Source organism: Tursiops truncatus, chromosome 21, assembly GCF_011762595.2.
Source record: "Tursiops truncatus isolate mTurTru1 chromosome 21, mTurTru1.mat.Y, whole genome shotgun sequence".
Taxonomy (NCBI): domain Eukaryota; kingdom Metazoa; phylum Chordata; class Mammalia; order Artiodactyla; family Delphinidae; genus Tursiops; species Tursiops truncatus.
In genome coordinates this window covers 18,378,651-18,397,012 of record NC_047054.1, presented here as the reverse complement: position 1 = coordinate 18,397,012, position 18,362 = coordinate 18,378,651, and the positions used below count along the sequence as shown (strand labels likewise).

At 35.5% G+C, this 18,362-nt stretch overlaps 1 protein-coding gene across 3 annotated transcripts in view; it reads right to left on the bottom strand.

Moving 5' to 3' along the window:
- Positions 1-1,165: 1,165 nt before the first annotated feature.
- MSR1 (macrophage scavenger receptor 1) overlaps positions 1,166-18,362 on the bottom strand; it is a 65,730-nt gene continuing 48,533 nt past the window's right edge. For 2 of the 3 annotated variants that reach the window (XM_019921640.3, XM_073798523.1), the window contains exons 9-10: positions 11,190-11,378; positions 1,166-1,377 (exon numbers count right to left, since the gene is read on the bottom strand). In XM_019921640.3, coding sequence (XP_019777199.2) covers positions 1,244-1,377; positions 11,190-11,378 — 323 coding nt within the window. In that variant the 3' untranslated portion in view covers positions 1,166-1,243. The remainder of the gene's footprint in view (positions 1,378-11,189; positions 11,379-18,362) is intronic. The other variant, XM_073798524.1, reaches the window with a different exon arrangement.

Here is an 18,362-nt window from a genome sequence, read left to right as displayed (position 1 = left end):
CACCATTAAAGAAAGAACAGTAGAGCCATTCTGTACTAGTACTATTTTCTAATCACGAGTTTCTCTGAGTTGGGCTTAGGAAACTTGAAAATTATGTTTTTCAGGGCTGAGATTAGATTTAGTTGAATTTCAATAGCAATCACTGGTCTTTCTGCCTGTAAACCTAGACAGCAGGGCACAATCACCGGGTTCCAGGGTGAACTTGGCACTATTTTGGCATGCTCAGGGTCATCAACCCTTTAGGGTTAAAGATGCCTCTCTCTCTCTGGTTGTAAATATTGACTCACTTCATGAAAGACTAGAGAGAAGGGTTGTTGAAACCTCCTTCTGCACTCAAGGCATTGCATGCTGTTAGTTAAAATGGAATAAGTAAATATATTTACTGTTTAAACACAGTGTCCTAAGTTGTAACAAATAATTACTCATATTAATTTAAAATGCATAGCAAACTGAGCTCCATGCTGAAAATGACATTTTTGATCCACTAATTAGCTGGACACATATAGCAATGGTGGGCCTGTGCCTTTTCTCATATGTCCTGCTTTCAACTAACTTTATAGTGCAGTTAAAAAAAAAAAACCTGTCAATACATGACCATGTCAAATAAACATGTTATTGTTAATGGCCATGCTATTACCCACGTTATTAATGACCATCTCAATATATGAGCATGTAAAACATGATGAGTTTTTCATCATGGCCAAAACATATCATGAACATTGCTATCTAACAGCTAAGTTACTGCACAGAGATCTTGAGAGCTGGATAAGATTCTTCCTTTAGAAATGTGTGTGGATTGGAGATTTTGCCACCTTGGCACAAAAGAAAACTTTCCAACCCTCTCATTATTCAGAAAGTAATTACATTAAAATGAACTAAATAGATTACAAAGGAGACTAAAATTGTAATCTTGTGAAGATATAAATTGTAGCCAGTGATGGGGATGTGTTTCCATTATCACTGGCATTTGTAATCTAGAAGTTTTAAACTTCAATATATTCAATACATAAGTCATTATATTAGAAAATTCCATTTGAAAACTTAGAGAAGTTAGAATGGTTCAGATATAGACATATAGTAATTATGAAGGTATTTTATATGTTTATCCACTGATTTTTAAATATTCCTTTTCCGTGGACAAAATTCTTAATCTCTTAAATATTCATTAAGCTGATTTTAATGAAGCAAAGTAATAAAAATCATTTTGCAGCAATTTCATAAATGTGAATGAAAATATGGTGCATTATGTATTGCAAGTGACCCCGGCATCTTCAGCATGTGAACAGACTCTCACACCCCATTGTCTAATTTTACACTCTTCAATAGATGATTCTCTCCCAAAACAAAATACTTCATTCAGCCATATTGGACCAGTACCTGCAAAAATCAGATACAACTGTATTAATAAGTATAGTTTAGTGGTTATGTTTGAGTGGGAAAGAGCCATTAATTTATTCACCAATTTAACAAAAAAAAATGTGTTGATCATTATCCATATACAAGTTCTGTGCTCTGTATTAAGATTCAAAAATTAACCCCCTGCCCCAGAAAATTTTAGTTTCTGTCACTGTGTAACCAACTAAAATACTAAGTAATAAGAGGTGTAACAAAGGTGCATACAGAGTTCTATGAAATCGTAGATTGAAGAACTATTGGTTTCCTCTAATGATTTAATAGTTTTATTTTTAAAAATAAGGAAGGAAATAAACTTTAATAATAATGGATACATACAATGATTTAATGATCTATATGTATCTGTACAAGGCATATCTAGAACATAAGCAATCCTGGAGTTCTTTTCTTAGGTTCCAGTGTATTTCAGTTTGCATGTGTCTGGTTTACCAGACATGTTATCTATTTTTAATTAAACCAAGAGTAATATGATCAGCAAAGGGCTTATAAAATATCCTGCAAGAACACCATAGATTATTAAGTGCAAACACAAGCAAACAACAAGAAAATGGCACAGCTAACACTTATTCTTTTTGTCCGAATTCTTCCTCAGACACATTAGAAGGAAAAATGGCCTGTCAGCATAGGCTACCTAGAAGACAATTAACTAAATGAACGTAACCACCACTTTCAAGATAAGGACATTATTTTATCAATGAATAAGAAAACAACTGTTTTTCTGAAAAGAATTCATGGCAGGAAAAGATAACTTTAAAATGAATGTTTGGAAATGTTTTTCTGATATTCTCTAAAGATTTTTTAAGTGTATCACTATAAAAGTTTGTTCTTTTATACTTAAGACATTTGGGAGCAGAACCTTTGAAAAACTTCTAAATGAATGATTTCATTGGGTTTTGTTAAACATATAATATTGCAAACCTCCTAATGAATTTTCAAGAACATTTCATGTTGTCAAGAAACTGATGATTTAGCAGCAAAATTTCAATAAACACCTTTGCAAAACTGGTGGATGGTAAGTAAATATCTTAATACTGTAAGCATAATCAACAATGCATTTTTTCCATTTGAATCAATATGTTAAAAGGTTCTCTTTCAGTCACAAGAGCTATATAAAGCATATTTGGAAATGTCTTCAAGACTTAGAAACATACCTTTGTGTAGTTCTAAAAGTTAAATGAACACTTGTTTTTCACAGAGGCATAAATAATGGCACATATAATTACATTACTCTTAACTGATTTTTCAAATATTATGTCAGTTCAAGAAATAAAAATTAACAACATGTGCATGGTTAATAATGTGCATAATTGTATAGCAGTATGTGCCTATAATATATGAATAAATTTCCAAGATATTGGAAATTTTGTAATCACAATGTGGATAACATTTGACTGAACCCTAAAAAATGGAGGTTTTCTGCGTATGGAAAAGAAGTCATTCCATATAGTGGGGGCAGCATGAAAATGCTTGATGTATTAGAACAGTTAATGGTCTCCTGGCATCTAAAACACAAAGTATATTAATGAGGGGAGGAGGACTCTTTGGGAAGGTTGGATAGAGAGCTGGGACCATGCTATAAACATTTTTGAATTTTATGTTGTGAGTCACCAAAAGAAATATCATCAAACTATATTTTAGAATTGTATGTTTGGCAGAAATGTGGAAGCTGGATTGAAGAAGAAAAAATCTATAATCTAAAAGAACAGTTAATAGGATGTTTATATAGATATTTTCTGTGAAGACATGTTTTTATTTACCCTTAGAACTAGGAAATTTTGATTTCCACATAGAAAATAAATAGGTTCATTCACTTAGTTTTTGAATAATTTGTACCTTCACCAGAAATATCCAAATACAAGACAAGTTATATTTAGGTTTACATTATCAAGGTAACTGGAAATATTGTAGTTTTCATTTCATATAATAGTAATTAAATCAATAGAATCCAAACAATGTTTCTATTAGACAAGCAAAGGTTTTCCTGGGCTGACCAATTATAAGAGTAGTAACTTGGACAGCTCAAGTGTTTTCTGAAATGTTTATAAGAGTATTAAGACTTTTCAACTTGAAATTTTAAGGCAGATAAAAAGGAAAAGATTAGGAGAATATGATCTCAAAGTCAGAAACCTTGCCAGGAATACTTTCTGGTTTCCAAATTGCTCTTACTAGGCATATCATGGTCCCTTTTCTGTTTGTGTTTGTATGTATGAGCATGTTTGTGAATGTGTGTTTATTTTAAATATATAAAGTCTATCTGAACTTTTTGGAAGTTGCTCCAAAGGGCTATTCAAAAAACATAGGCAAGGACTTCCCTGGTGGCTCCGTGGTTAAGAATCCACCTGCCAATGCAGGAGACATGGGTTTGAGCCCTGGTCCGGGAAAATCCCACATGCTGCGGAGCAACTAAGCCTGTGTGCCACACCTACGGACTCTGCACTCTAGAGCCCATGAATCACAACTACTGAGCCCATGTGCCACAACTACTTTAGCCTGCATGCCTAGAGCCTGTGCTCCACAACAAGCCTGTGTACCACAATGAAGAGCAGTCCCCACTCACCACAACTAGAGAAAGCCTGCGCACAGCAATGAAGACCCAACACAGCTAAATAAATAAATAAGTAAAACCTTCATAAAAAAACATAGGCAAACAATAACAATTGCACAAATAATAAAACTACTTCCATTTTAACATGTAAAGGAACCAAAACAGTGGGACATTTATGTATTATATTTATTGCATTTATGAACATTTATAAATTGTATAAATAAACATAAATAAAACTTTTGGTGAAAGCCATGGTTCTGTTGTGTTTGGGAGCATGAGAACAGTATGGTTCCATGGTTTCTGTACCCAGGGGACAGTGATGCTTTCACTCTACATTTTGTAGATCTAGTCACCAGATTTATGTCTCAGCAGTGCAGAATTTTTACAATCCAGGAAAAGAGAATTAATGGTGACAATCCTCTCAATGTCTGAAGTATCCAGAGGGCATCCCCATAGGGGAAGCACAAGATAGATATTATTCAGTCAATGTGCTGACATGTGAGCACAAGTTTTTAGAAACCATAGTAGAGGAAACCATGAATATTAGAATACCAAACCTGTAGTAACAACAATGAACATTTAAGCCCACTTTTTTAAGAATTTACTGGGCAGAAAATATTGAAAGTACTTTTGAGTTGTTATCTCACTGACTTCTCAAACAACCTTAAAAAGTTAATAAATGCTATTATAATGTCGTTTTACTGTTGAGGAAAGTGAAAATCAGAGAGAAAAAGTAACTCCACACAAGGTCACATAGCTAATGCCTAATGGAGCTAGTATTCCCACCCTGGGTCTGCCTAATGTCAGTGCCTTTAATCAAAGATTTACTGCAATCCCCTGCGTTATTAGATTTGGTCATTTAACAAATCTCTTTTGAGTGCCTATGTGAGTGAACAAAAATCAGAATCCATTCTTTCTTGGACTGACCTTCTAGTGAAGGCTTCTGTTTTAGGTAAATGCAGCAACTGAGGTCACATGTGTAATTAGTGGCAAAGCTGATTCTTGTATTTAGAACCCCTAACTCATATTTCAGTGCTTTTCTCACTAAGAACATATGGATGTGATAAACATATTGTATTATTCAGTAACTCTGGTCTTATGCTATGTGGAAAAGATTCAGACACAGTGAACATGCTAGGTCTTTTCACATATAATTTTAAAAATTTACTTCTAATAACTTTGTAAAATATTGGCAATTATTTCCATTTCACAGGTAAATAAACTGAGACTCAGAAAGGATGCATGACTTTCTCAAAACAACAGAGAGAATAGAGCCAAGCAACAGAACATGATGATATTTAAAACTTAGAGCTATTCATTGACTACAAAGAAGCCCAGATAGTTATAAAAATAATTTTCAAGGATTCACTGGTTTATTTTTATATTAGTATATTTGGGACTATCAAGCCTAAGGAAAAAAATTATTTAATACTCATGTCCCATCTCCTTCCAAATTGTTTTCTGCATTAAAAATTAATGCCAAGGTAGCATAAAATGCCTAAAATTTAATCTTCATGTGCACCTCAAAGATTAAAAAGGAGATCTGTTTTTATTTCTTTAGGTAATAACTGTTACTCAAGGATATTTTTTCTTGCTGCTGTCATTGTTATTTTTTGCCTCTGAGTTATCGTTTCTACTAGTGGAAACCTATGCAAAATCGATGTATATATTTTAGAAATGTTTTTATTCTCTAGTCCTGTTTATCATCTATTTATCTATCTACCTAACCACCTACATATCTACAATTCCCTTTACAATTTGAAGGCTGCATAAGGAAGACAGATTGACCAATTTTGTGTTTCCAAAAGCAGACAACAATAACCGTGTTGTCCATGGCTTCTGGAATTTTATGAGCTTGGTTTGTGATGCTTAAGAGTATGCTTGACAGCTGATACCATTTCCTCTTAATCTCTCTTTTAAAAATACAAATATTGATATTTCTTTGAGGGATTTGAGTTTCCTTAATCTTCGGTAACACTGCTTTTATTTAAAAAAGTAATCATATTTCAAACATCAGCCAGATATACAGTGACACGATGAGATTTGAGATTAGCTCCTGAATGGATAAGTCGGGAAGCAAAAATCACTAATGGTTAAAGTCTCTGAATGAATTTTAATTACATCCAGTCAAGCCTGGGTGACATGCATTTATATCACTTTAAGACTTCTAGTTGGGAAGTGCTTTGTCAACAGTTTCTTCTTTGAGAAAAGCATTCTGGGTTTTTGTTTTTGGATCAATGTTAAAAATGAAATGGGGGGGCTTCCCTGGTGGCGCAGTGGGTGAGAGTCCGCCTGCCGATGCAGGGGACACGGGTTCGTGCCCTGGTCCGGGAAGATCCCACATGCCGCGGAGCGGCTGGGCCCGTGAGCCATGGCCGCTGAGCCTGCGCATCCGGAGCCTGTGCTCCGCAACAGGAGAGGCCACAACAGTGAGAGGCCCACGTACCGCAAAAAAAAGAAAAAAGAAAAAAAAAATGAAATGGGAATCAGAATAGAGAATGGGTAAACTTACACTATAGTTCTGGATTCTAGTTTTGTGGTTCTGGAGAAGCCACTCATTTTCCCTGTTTTATTATATATGCAGAATAGAGAGGTGGGGGGTCGAAAGAGCTCTAAGATTTCATTTCCCTTTAAAATTCTGTGATCGTAAGATTCTGAAGAAGCAAACTCTTTAGAAATGAAGTTTTTAAGGTTAAAGAACTTAGGACAGTCTGCCTAGTGAAGAGACAGGGTGAGGGTTGGATGTTGAGTGCTCTCCCCATGACTGCCACAGTAGCTATGTGAACGGGGCATGTTTTGTGACAGTTCTGTCAGCTTTACTTAATTTTACATGAAAAGTGGGGCTGTAATATCTATTTCTCACAGGCACCGTAAGCACTGAATGAGATCATGTAGTAAACACCTGATAAACAGTATTATTCCATACTTAGTATTTATTGCCTTTGTTACTGTAAGTAACAGAACAGACATGTTAAGAACCCTATTATAATGGCTCTATATCAGGTTCCATAATACCCAACAACTAAACATTTACGTTTCGAAACTTTCAGTGCGCAGGGAGCAGTATATAAGAATTAGAGTTCTGACCTATTGATATATTTTATTCATCTTTGAGACTGCTTTTACTTCCAATCACTAATGGATAGTTCAGAGATGCAGAGTTATATTCTTGATCTCCTTCAGTTTATTCTTGTAATTTTTAAAAAATTCCACTCAGAAAATTGATTATGGAATGTGAAGGGGGTAATGAATAAAAGATAGCATTTATGTTTAGAATTTTCTTTTGTTTCTGCTTTTAAGTTCAGAGCTTCAGCACCAACTCCTTTAAATTTAGGAGAAGATGAGATAGCTGCTCCAGATCGAGCTCTTACTTCCTGCATCAGCTGACAGGCTCAGATATGCCTGGAACAAACTCCCGGACTACCACTGTCCTCTGACAAAGCTCATCCAAGTTTGCTACAGGGAGACCACCAGGATGAGAGATTGGAAAGCTTGCATAGGGAGAGAAAAGCCTCCCTCCCCCTTCCCTGCCCCGTGCAATGGCAAGCACCAGAAGCTTCTCAGTGCTTCCTTAATTTAACCTTTTTGTCTACACAGGAAAAAGAAAGACCATTCCACTTTATGCAAATGTTGCAACCAGATGAAAGAACCCATTTAAAGGAGTGTGCTTTAAGCTTTGTTCCTATAAATCATTTTCTTTGTAACTGCAAAACTCATTGTTCTTAAAGCTAATAAGGATTATCTCTGGTAAGCCAGGTTTGCTATTTTAAAATGAGAAGAAAGAAGAAAGAAAAAAAAAGGAGAGGGGGAAACTGTGTCCAGAAAATTGTATTCTTTCCTTAATGGGAGGAGAGATACAAAGGAGATAAATTTAAACTTTTATCTTCTTGTTTCAATTTTGATAATAATGCAAAATACAGTATTAATCTGATTCTTCTTACTTTCCTATAAGAATGACACATAATTAAAACTCTAGTGCATTCCTCCTCCTCTCTCTACCCCTTCACTCATATTTCTAAGTTTCCTTTCCAGTCTCTGTTCTGCATTCAAAATTACTTTTTCTTTTCCTCCTGAGTAAAACTGCAAATTTAAGGTGGAGGAGTGGAAAAAGGAGGCGTTGAAACAGCTTTACATGAAAAGGTGGTTTACCATGACTAATCCAACATCAGTTTACGATGCAAGCCTGTTTCTTAAAATACAATGTACAATGAAGCAGATCATGAAATTTATTTTTTAGATTCTTTTTCTCCAGAACAAATCACCTCAGTTCTATTCTTTCTCCCAGCTCATCTTGCTTTATTATTTTAAAATTCTCATCATCATTCTTCAATTGTGGGGGACTGAATATGCAGAGAGCTGAAACAGAGCTGGATGTGTGTGGAGCAGAGTGGGAAGATTAGAAGAGAAGGTTACACAGAATGCTTCTTAAATCACACCTCTGTACTGTGGGAAAAACCACATTCAACTTTACCACCCTTGGAACATCGTGAGTATCGCTCTACAGTATAACATGGATCTGACTTTTCTACCATTCAACAAGGATTGCAAATAAACTTGTAATTATACAGCTGGCAGTGCTGCTACCAGTGATCTCTGTCACTCTTGAGCAATGCTATGAGTCCGGCTTCGTAATGGGCACTTTCTATACGCAGCTCATTTCAGATTAAAATAAATCTGCTGGGTTGTTATTATTATTCTCATTTTATTGGAAAGGAAACTGAAAGTCTGAGATGTATCAGAGCTAAGGTTTCAACTCCTATCTCCTTAGTTTATATTATAAAACTTTTAGTCTTTCCAGTTCAGTTTGGTAGGTATTTGAGAATGTGAGAGGAACAACAAAATTCTGATATATCTCATTGTTTTATTATAATAAAACTCTAGTTTAATGTATAGGGTCACCATGAATACAAAGCCTCACTGAAAATGGATGCTCAGCTTAGAGAAATAGTCGGTTACCTGAAGAAAACTGGAGAGAATCGTCTCCATATAGCCAAATGACTCATTTCACAGGAGACTAAACTCTATTGTTTCTTATATAAATAATGAACTTTCTTCTTTTTGGCCAGTACTTCAGAATATGTATTTTATTCCTTTCTTACCAGTGCTTTAGACTAGAAATCCCTAGAGGTATAAGCAAGAATGAATAAAAGCTGTGGGGAAAAGAATATTTTACTTGTGAGACTAGGCCTGCAAGTTAATGGAATCTTAAGATAATAGTCTCCAATTGTGTGTTTACCATCTAGGTTTAGAACCTCAATTGAAGAACAGCTTTGAAATCTATGGCAAGGCTTCATATTCGAAAAAGAACAGAGCTGGCGTATAACGTCTTATTCACTTTCCCACCACAGATTGTATTTGAAATGTTTCATACAATTATGTATTTTAAATAAATGGCCTTTCATGCTATGGATCTTAGTTACCATAGAAATGGATTTTTTCCTCACAGAACATTGTAGAAATCCAGATTGGCAGTTTAGTCTTCCTAAACAATTCACTGATTCATTTGATTTTCTAGTGACTAAGAGTTAGGGATTTTTTTCTTTTCCCCTTCTGTGGGGAAAAAAAAAATCCAGCTTATTGCTGTTTAAAACAATTCATTTAGGAGGTAAATTTTACAGGTGCAAAGATGATTTTGGTCTGACACTTTTCAAGATGGGGAAGAAGTTCTGAAAGTGTAGTAGAAATGGAAAATTTGGAAATTCCAAAGATCTATTGGATGATGGCAAATTATGGATATTTTCTATTTCCTTTGTTTCTTCTATTCAAAACTCTAAGGCACAAAGTAAAAACTGACAGCACAGCCGGAGGCTTGAACCTGGTGCAGAAACTTTCAACATCTCTCTTCCGTCTTGTGCTTAGCCTCTTTATGAAATTAAATCAAGTTTCTGGTCTCTAAAGACTTTAGAACCTGGATCCCTGCTAAAATTCACCTCTTAAATTTGATAAAATGAATTCTTTTCGTAAAGGAATAAAGGATATAATTGTGATCTTATTATTATCTTATCTTATTATTAATACTATTTACGTGTTTAGCACAATGCCTGACACATAGTTATTACTCAATAAACTGTAGCATAATAGTACTTAACAATCTATTTTATGAATTTAAGAAGTCTATCTTATCTTGTTTAGTCTTTTGACCTGATAATTTGACATACTCCACTATGTTATCATCATACACAAGATTATCTGGTAATACTGCTGTTTTATCTCTATTATTTTGCATACAATTTCCTATTGCCCATATCTATCTAGGAGAATAACACAAAATCAAGATGGTCAAATCTTTTTTTTTTTTTCCTTGGTCAACATGAACTTCAGAGATACCAATTATCTATCACATATGGACAGTAGAATAAATAAAGAGGAAATATTGACTATAAAATTCTAGTTTACCTACATATGGCTATTTTTTTCTAATCTGTCCTTCAGAATTGAAGCACTTATATATGTTTAATTATACATAAAACCTATTATTAGGTGCCAATTTAGAAAAAAAAATGAGGTAATAAAAATATCATGGGTAAACATTCAAACATTTTGTCCCCAGCAAATTTTCTTCCTAGCTCTTTCAATACATTCACAGAACAAGTTACTGAGTCATCCAGATGAAAATATGCAGATATACATGCAGCAAAAACATTATTCAATTCGACCTCAAATAGAGGGGAAAGTAACCTTTCTCTTCCCTTATTTCTCATCAAGTTCCTTAAAGGAGAAGTCACAATTAGTAGGCATAGAGAACCCGTAAAATCGCCTCTTTCTCTTTCAGGGTTTTTCACCGTCCTTTCAGAATAGAGGTGCTCCATCATGGACTAAGCTTTGGGAAGTAAATGCAGAAGCTGGTACCCACCACCCACCCTCCAGTTCCACAGAAGAGAGAATGGGGGAGCACGTGGACTTGCCCAGCTGCCCGCAAGACCCAGATATGTAAATGAGTTTCCCAGGAAGTCATGCCTTGTCTATATAATTCACTGGTTCCTGTTCATCTGCTTTACCAGGAATTTTCCATATTTTCCTCTATTGTCCAACTAACTGATTGAGTCTAAACGAAATTTAGACATTAAATGTTGTCTGAGAGCATCTTTTTTTTTAATCTCTATCTTTTCATTTCTACTTTCTAGGAAAGGCCTTAAAAAAAGAATCCTGCTTCCTATTCTACATGTTCCTGTCTCTACTTGATTGTATGTACTGGAGAATGCCTACATTTCATTAAAAAAAAAAAAATTACCTTGTCCAAAATAAGCTCCCTTATGCACATTTCGAGCACCTTGGTATCCCAAACTCCTACAGATGACCTGTCCTCCACGCAATTCCCAGCGGTCGTCACAAACTGTACCCCACTGGCCATCATGGAAAATTTCCACTCTGCCTTCGTGAGGGCCGCTACCACCAACCAGTCGAACTGTCTTAGACGGTGCTGTCACAGAAACAAGCAGGGCTTAATTTTACATATATGTACATATTGCTTTATGCTTTAAAAAAAAAAAAGGCATTTGAGCACATTTTTCCAGCAAGTTCAATTATTGGAATAAATATTAAACTTTCTAGCACCACCTATTGGTAAAGAGTTTAACTGCAAACATTGTACATATTGGTCAGATCTGAAGAGTAAATCTACTCTTGCTTTTTTATAAGTTACATCTATGAAAACACTGCAATGATTTTGTTCCAGTGACTTTAAAATTTTACAGCTACAAGTCTGTGAATGTTATAGAGATTTTTCATACTATTTTTAAAAATTTTAACAAAGTGATTGCTTTCTTGACGCACTAACACACAAACTGGAACATACATCCAGTGACTTTCCGTGATACAGGAGGTTGAGGAGAAGATATTTTATAATATCATAAACATAAAAATAGACCAAACATCCTGTTCTTTACCAAGAAAAACAAGGTAACTATAATGACAAAATCAATTCAGAAATAGCAAAGATATTCCTTGATATAAGCCCCCTGGATTTTGTCCCAAAGTGTTTTTCTTGTTTTGAAAAAGGATTAATGAGATAGAAATCAGACAAGTTTCGTTTATTTTGAGAAATCGCTAAATCAGTAAACTTTGGGAAGAAATATACCATGTTTACAACAAAGTAACTTTGTTCTGCAATGCCTACGTAATCAAAATTGCCATATATACAGTAAACTTTTATAAAACTTTGATCATGTGCAGTGATTTACATAAATATGAAATGTCTCTTTCTCATTTTTAAAACCAACATACACATTTTGAACCTAAGAACAGATAAAGTGTGTAAATAGTATCACAAAAAATTTCACTTAGAGTTAGAAAATTTCTTTAAACAGCCTGAACTATTCTAGTAAGTATTTGTTAAAAAATCATTTGGCTGAAGAACAGAAAAAGGCAAAGACAGAAAATAATTTTTAAAATTTACTTAGTGCTAAATAAAATATTCTCTAATAATTAGAAAAGCCAATGAATAAATACAGTTCTATTTAAATATATCTTTTCAAATATGAGTTTGAAGAACACCATAATATAAAAAAGCAAGATGCAATTCTTACAACAGAAGTATCTCTGTAATGTGAAAATGGAGTTTTAGTGTATGGGTTTTCAGAACTCAGTTAACTAAAGAAATAGTAACTTTTGTTTTCTAATTTGAGCAAATTTTGTTGGAACAGTAATCCAACAATATGTAAACAAAATAAACAATTTCCTACAAGCCTGACTGAGCCACTCAGAAACATGAAAAGCAAACATTAACATGTAGTATTACAATTATAATTACTTTCTTGATTCATCCAAAATATAATTCAGTGCTAAATACTGAATTAATGTAATAATGTCCAGGTGCATAAGCCCTTCCTCACTTAATAAACATGAGTTACAAACATTAAAAACATTTTTAGAAAGGAAAATAATTTGCTATTGCAGTATTCAAACTTCCAATTACTAAGTAAAATACCTGGGTGACCCAATCATTCACTGTAAATGCCTAAGAAAATAAGAAATAATAATCCAGGAATAGATTGTGTAGTTTTAAAACATTACAGTCATGTAATAGTAACTAGTGCCACTCCCAATTACTTTACATAAGTCAAAAATAAATCTCCCTGTGCTATGCTGCCACTTCCCATCAGCCAACTATTTGACATTCGGTAGTGTATATATGTGGATGCTACTCTCACTTTGCCCCAGCTTCGCCCTCCCACCCCCTATCCTCAAGTCCATTTTCTATGCCTACCTCTTTATTCCTGTCCTGCCCCTAGGTTCTTCAGAACCATTTTTTTTTTTAGATTCCATATATATGCGTTAGCATACAGTATTTTTCTCTTTCTGACTTACTTTACTCTGTATGACAGACTGTAGGTCCATCTACCTCACTACAAATAACTCAATTTCGTTTCTTTTTATGGCTGCGTAATATTCCCTTGTATATATGTGCCACATCTTCTTTATGCATTCATCTGTTGATGGACATTTAGGTTGGTTCCATGTCCTGGCTATTGTAAATAGAGGACACAACCTTTAAAAGAATGACATAGCCATAGGACATGACATAAACTGGTTAGAACCAACTAGGTCTGAGATGGGGACGAGACTTCCACTGGACCTTGAGGTTCTGTATATGCTCACTGTAACACATCAGCATGCTAAATGACACACCCACAGGCTCCATGGCAGTTCCAAGGCTGACCATAAAAGGTCAACAAGTGGGTGGGGCCCAGTTCCTGGAAATCCCCACCCCTTCCCCAAAATAGCTGGAATACTCCTCCCACTCATTAGCCTAAGAAATTACACCCCCCCCCAATAAAAACTGACCCTGTACCCTGGTGCCTTTCTCACCTTCTGAGATGGCCCACACTCTGTCTGTGGAGTGCATTTCTCTCTAAATAAATCCACTTCTTACCTATCACTTGGTCTCTCAGTGAATTCTTTCTGTGATGAGACATCAAGAACCTGAGCTTCATTAAGTTCTGAGACCAGGTGTGTGGTATCAGTTAAAAGACTGTGGGTTCAAGTCCCAATCTGAGATACACGGTTTAAGTTAGTCACCTGGAACAGCTGAATCATCACTTGAATCTGCTCAGGATTCTCTCTCCAAATTTTATCCAAGAGCCTCTCTGTTAAGCTGCTTCATTCTTTCCTTTGATTGCAAGCTGGCCATCTTTGTTCCCCAGTGAACACGTCTATTAACAAGTCCTACATTTATATTTTACAGTCTCTTTCTCGGAGACAGTTCTAAAATATCCAAGGAAGTCCTCCTATGACCTAGTTTGGGCGAGATGCCCATCTATGGACTAAACAGCTTGGGCCAAAGACAGGGTCAGTTACATTCACATGCCATTCCTGGAATGGGGGGAGGGGAGAGGCATTTCCCTGTTGAAGGTGAGTTTTGAGCAAAGACAGTAAGCCCGGTTCATCAGACATTTTAATAATCTTCGTGTATTTATGAATATTCATTATGCTATATGTTTAGCCTGGTGTTCTTTTAATATCCCTGACTGTAGAGTATAACTGAAATTAAAAATCCACGAGTTAGATAATCTGGATTTTACTTATTCCTCTGACACTGTTTATGTGAGCTTATTAAACTATTCAATCTCTCTAGGACCAAATTTTCCAACTGTTAAAAAGAGAAAATGATATTTGCTCTTAGTTAAAGCATCTAAACACAACTTCTCTGTGGCAGGCATTTTCCTTGGTTTCAGAAATTATTTGAATAAAGCATGTATCCTGCCCTCAAGATTCAAGTATTTCTGAGGTTATTTTGAAGGTTAAATAGTTCATTCTTTAAAATGAAGTACAGGGCTTCCCTGGTGGCGCAGTGGTTGAGAGTCCACCTGCCGATGCAGGGGACACGGGTTCGTGCCCCGGTCCGGGAGGATCCCACATGCCGCGGAGTGGCTAGGCCCATAAGCCATGGCCGCTGAGCCAGCACGTCCGGAGCCTGTGCTCCGCAACGAGAGAGGCCAAGACAGTGAGAGGCCCACATAACGCAAAAAAAAAAAAAAAAAAATGAAGTACAAATGTAAAGGTTTTACTTTTACAAGTTTTGAAAATTTTGAGGTTTACATTTTGTGGAGAAAGCATTAGAATGAATATATTATCATGATATTAATCACCTTATTAATTTTTTAACTACTTTCCTATTTAATACTTATCCTTCTCAAAGAGGAGATCTTAACCGAGTAGGATGACATTTTACAGATAGACAAAACCTACCCTGTGGTTTCAGATGTGAGTGTATTTGACCTTTGTTATTTCCAAACATGATAAATCTTGAAGAGACTCTTGGAGACCAGTAATGAGTAAACTATGGCCTTAAGCCAATCTCAGCTTGCTGTCTATTTTGTAAATAAAGTTTTGGTGGAATGCAGCCATGCCCATTAGTTTACATACTGAGTAGGGCTGCTTTCAGGCTACACAGAAGAGTTGAATAGTGTGACAGAGACCTTCTGGCATGCAAACCAAAAATATTTACTAGCTGGTCCTTTTCTGAAAAAGCTTGCCAACCCCTGATATAATTGAAAACATAAGACTCGTATGATAGAGGATTTCAGTAGGGAAAATCCTGCCGTGTGACCCCTGGAACAAATAAGGTCATGATTAATCTCTACTTACTTCTCCAGTTTAACCCTTTGAAAACCTCTCCACCCCCTCTCCTTGCTCCCTTTAGTTCAATTGTATAATTACTCACATTCCCAAATAAGCCTTGCTCTCCTTTATTTCTGGGGCTTTCGTTCCTCAATCCCCCCCACCTTTTCCTCCCCTCCCCACCACTGGCACCTCCCATTTCTTCACCCTCAGCCCCCAGTTTGGACTGGTATCCCTTCTCAGGCTCGCATAGCACTACTGCCCTGCAAGGCACCGTGAACTAGGTAATTTTCTCTCCCAGACTGAGGTCCTTCCCGTTATCTTTTCAATACCTGACCAAATATCACTTGATGAAGTCACTTGATGAAGGGTTTATGGTGTGCATGAATGAATTTTGACCTCTTCTTGATACGCCATCTCTATTACCTGAGTGGATTAAATTGGCAAATGCTTCAAATATCAAACACTGAAAGAAGTAGAATTTAGTATGTCACCAGTCTCTAGAGAGAATATAGTTTCTATGTGTAGAAGCAGTAAAGGAAATTGCGAAGGAGAGGTTGATTTAAACGTGAGTCTATTATAGGAAAAAACTATGTGGCTGTCCACGAAGAGCCCTCCAACGTGGACCGGTCTGGTGGCAGGGTCTGATCAGAAACCTCACATATTCCAAAACCTGATTATTTGTAGGTTTAGAGGATTTATCTCTTAGTGGCAGACTAACGTTAAACAGACTCTCAGGACTAAATGTCAATTCAATTTACAACCAGAAAGGTAGTTGCCTCAAAAACGGGAATATTTTTAACTACTTGACAAGGCCATTTTCTCTCTGTGGGCAATCTGCACAAGAAGTCAAATCACAATCAGTGAATTGTTCGTTTAATTAATTTATTAATTTACAATGAGACATAGCTATGAGATTTTGCCTCTGGGTTTGGCCAGTGCTCTTTGCTTAACACATTTTTCTTTATATATGTTAATATATTCCATCAAGTTAGGTGGTTTGACATCTCTCTGCTCTGATTCACTGCAGTTTAACTTTCTAAAGGAAATCTTACTCTTATTCCCTAGATTTGGAGGAAAGTGTAGAGTACTGATAATTTCTATATATTTTTAAAAGCCTGTGTGTAATATTAAAATATATAAAATATTTATTACACAAATAGCTCATTCATATTTTTATAAGATACCAGACAAAAAATAAACAATAGAGTAGATAATTTACAAAGGTTTTCTAATCTAATCTGAGAAAATAACTTCAAATATAGTGAAAGTTAACAAGTTCACTAGTTATTATTGTTTTGTTTATTGAAGGCTTATTTTTAAAGGAGGAAGTAAAACATATATTAAATATCTCAGAATAGAGGAATAGCTAAATTAATTATAGTATACATTAGATGGATAGTTTTAGACTCATTAAACATTCCTGTCAAAAGAATCATACAGAAAATAGAGAAAAATGATAATATAAAATTTAAGTGACTATATTAACATTAATGTTTCATTTTAATATGCCAAAAAAATTGATATATAAAAAGATTAGAAGGAAGTATCCAAGCATATTGACAGTAATTTTGTAGAGGGGACAGAAATTGAATATAAAATCTTTTTCTTATTTTCTGAAATTATATTATTTTTAAAACTAAGATTAATTTAATTAAAATAAGTGGTGGCCAGATAGTCACTGATGTCCTTACTGTTTTAAAGGGTCTATGATTCAAGTTAAGCTGAAATTCATAAAACTGAGGGAAAGAACAAGCTCAGAATGAGAGATATAGTATAATGTCCTTTATATAAAACACAGAAAATAATACCATCTATCATTTATGCAAACATACATATGTAGTAAATATATAAAAACACGAATAGAAAGACACATGTAAACTCCATGACAGAAGTTTAACCTGGAAAAGCAAGGGAGGCAGGTATAAATGGGGCTTCATCTGTGCTAGTTAACATGGTATTTCTTAAAAGAGAAATATGTGTAGTTCGTATGGTAAAAGGACAACACCTCTAAAATGCGGGTGGTGTGTACATGACTATGTATTAGCTATTTGTTGTAAATGTTCTTCCTTCTTTTCTTTATATTTGAAATCTATTTTATTTAAAGAAGAAATCTATTTTATTTAAAGTCCCATGTTCATGGGGACACTGATGGAGCCATCTATGAGCCCAAAATAAATTATAAAAATGCTTCATATACGAGTCTTTTCTTGAAAGTTAGGAAAAACTATTATGAATCTACTATGTTTGAGACAGGAAGGGGTCAGGGCACAACCCTTAAAAGAATGACATAGCCATTGAAGACACAACAAACTGGTTAGAACAACTAGGTCCAAGATGGCGGACAAGTTGACTTCTACTAGACCTTGAGCCTCATTATACACTCATTGTAATCCATCAGCATACTAACTGACATACCCACAGGCACCATGACGGTTCTGGGGCCAACCATAAAAGGCCAAAAAGTAGGCGATGACCCAATTCCTGGAAATCTCCGCTCCGTCCCCAAAACAGTTGGAATAATCCTCCCACTCATTTGCTTATGAAATTGCCCTATAAAAACTAACCACCCATATTTTGGGGGCTCTTGCCTTCTGAGATTCCCCATACCCTGTCTATGAAGTGTGTATCTCCCTGAATAAAACTCCTTTTACTTTACTATGGCTCGCTCTTGCATTCTTTCCTTCGCAAAGCCAAGAACCCACACTTGGTGGTAGTCCCACGGACTCACGCGAGACCTGGGACGTGACCATCCTCTCGTGCCCCACTTTCTTTCTTGCAACAAGCTCTAGTAGACAAAATTTTAATTTGAAAAGCGAAGTCAGGAAGAATGTGGACTATGGGG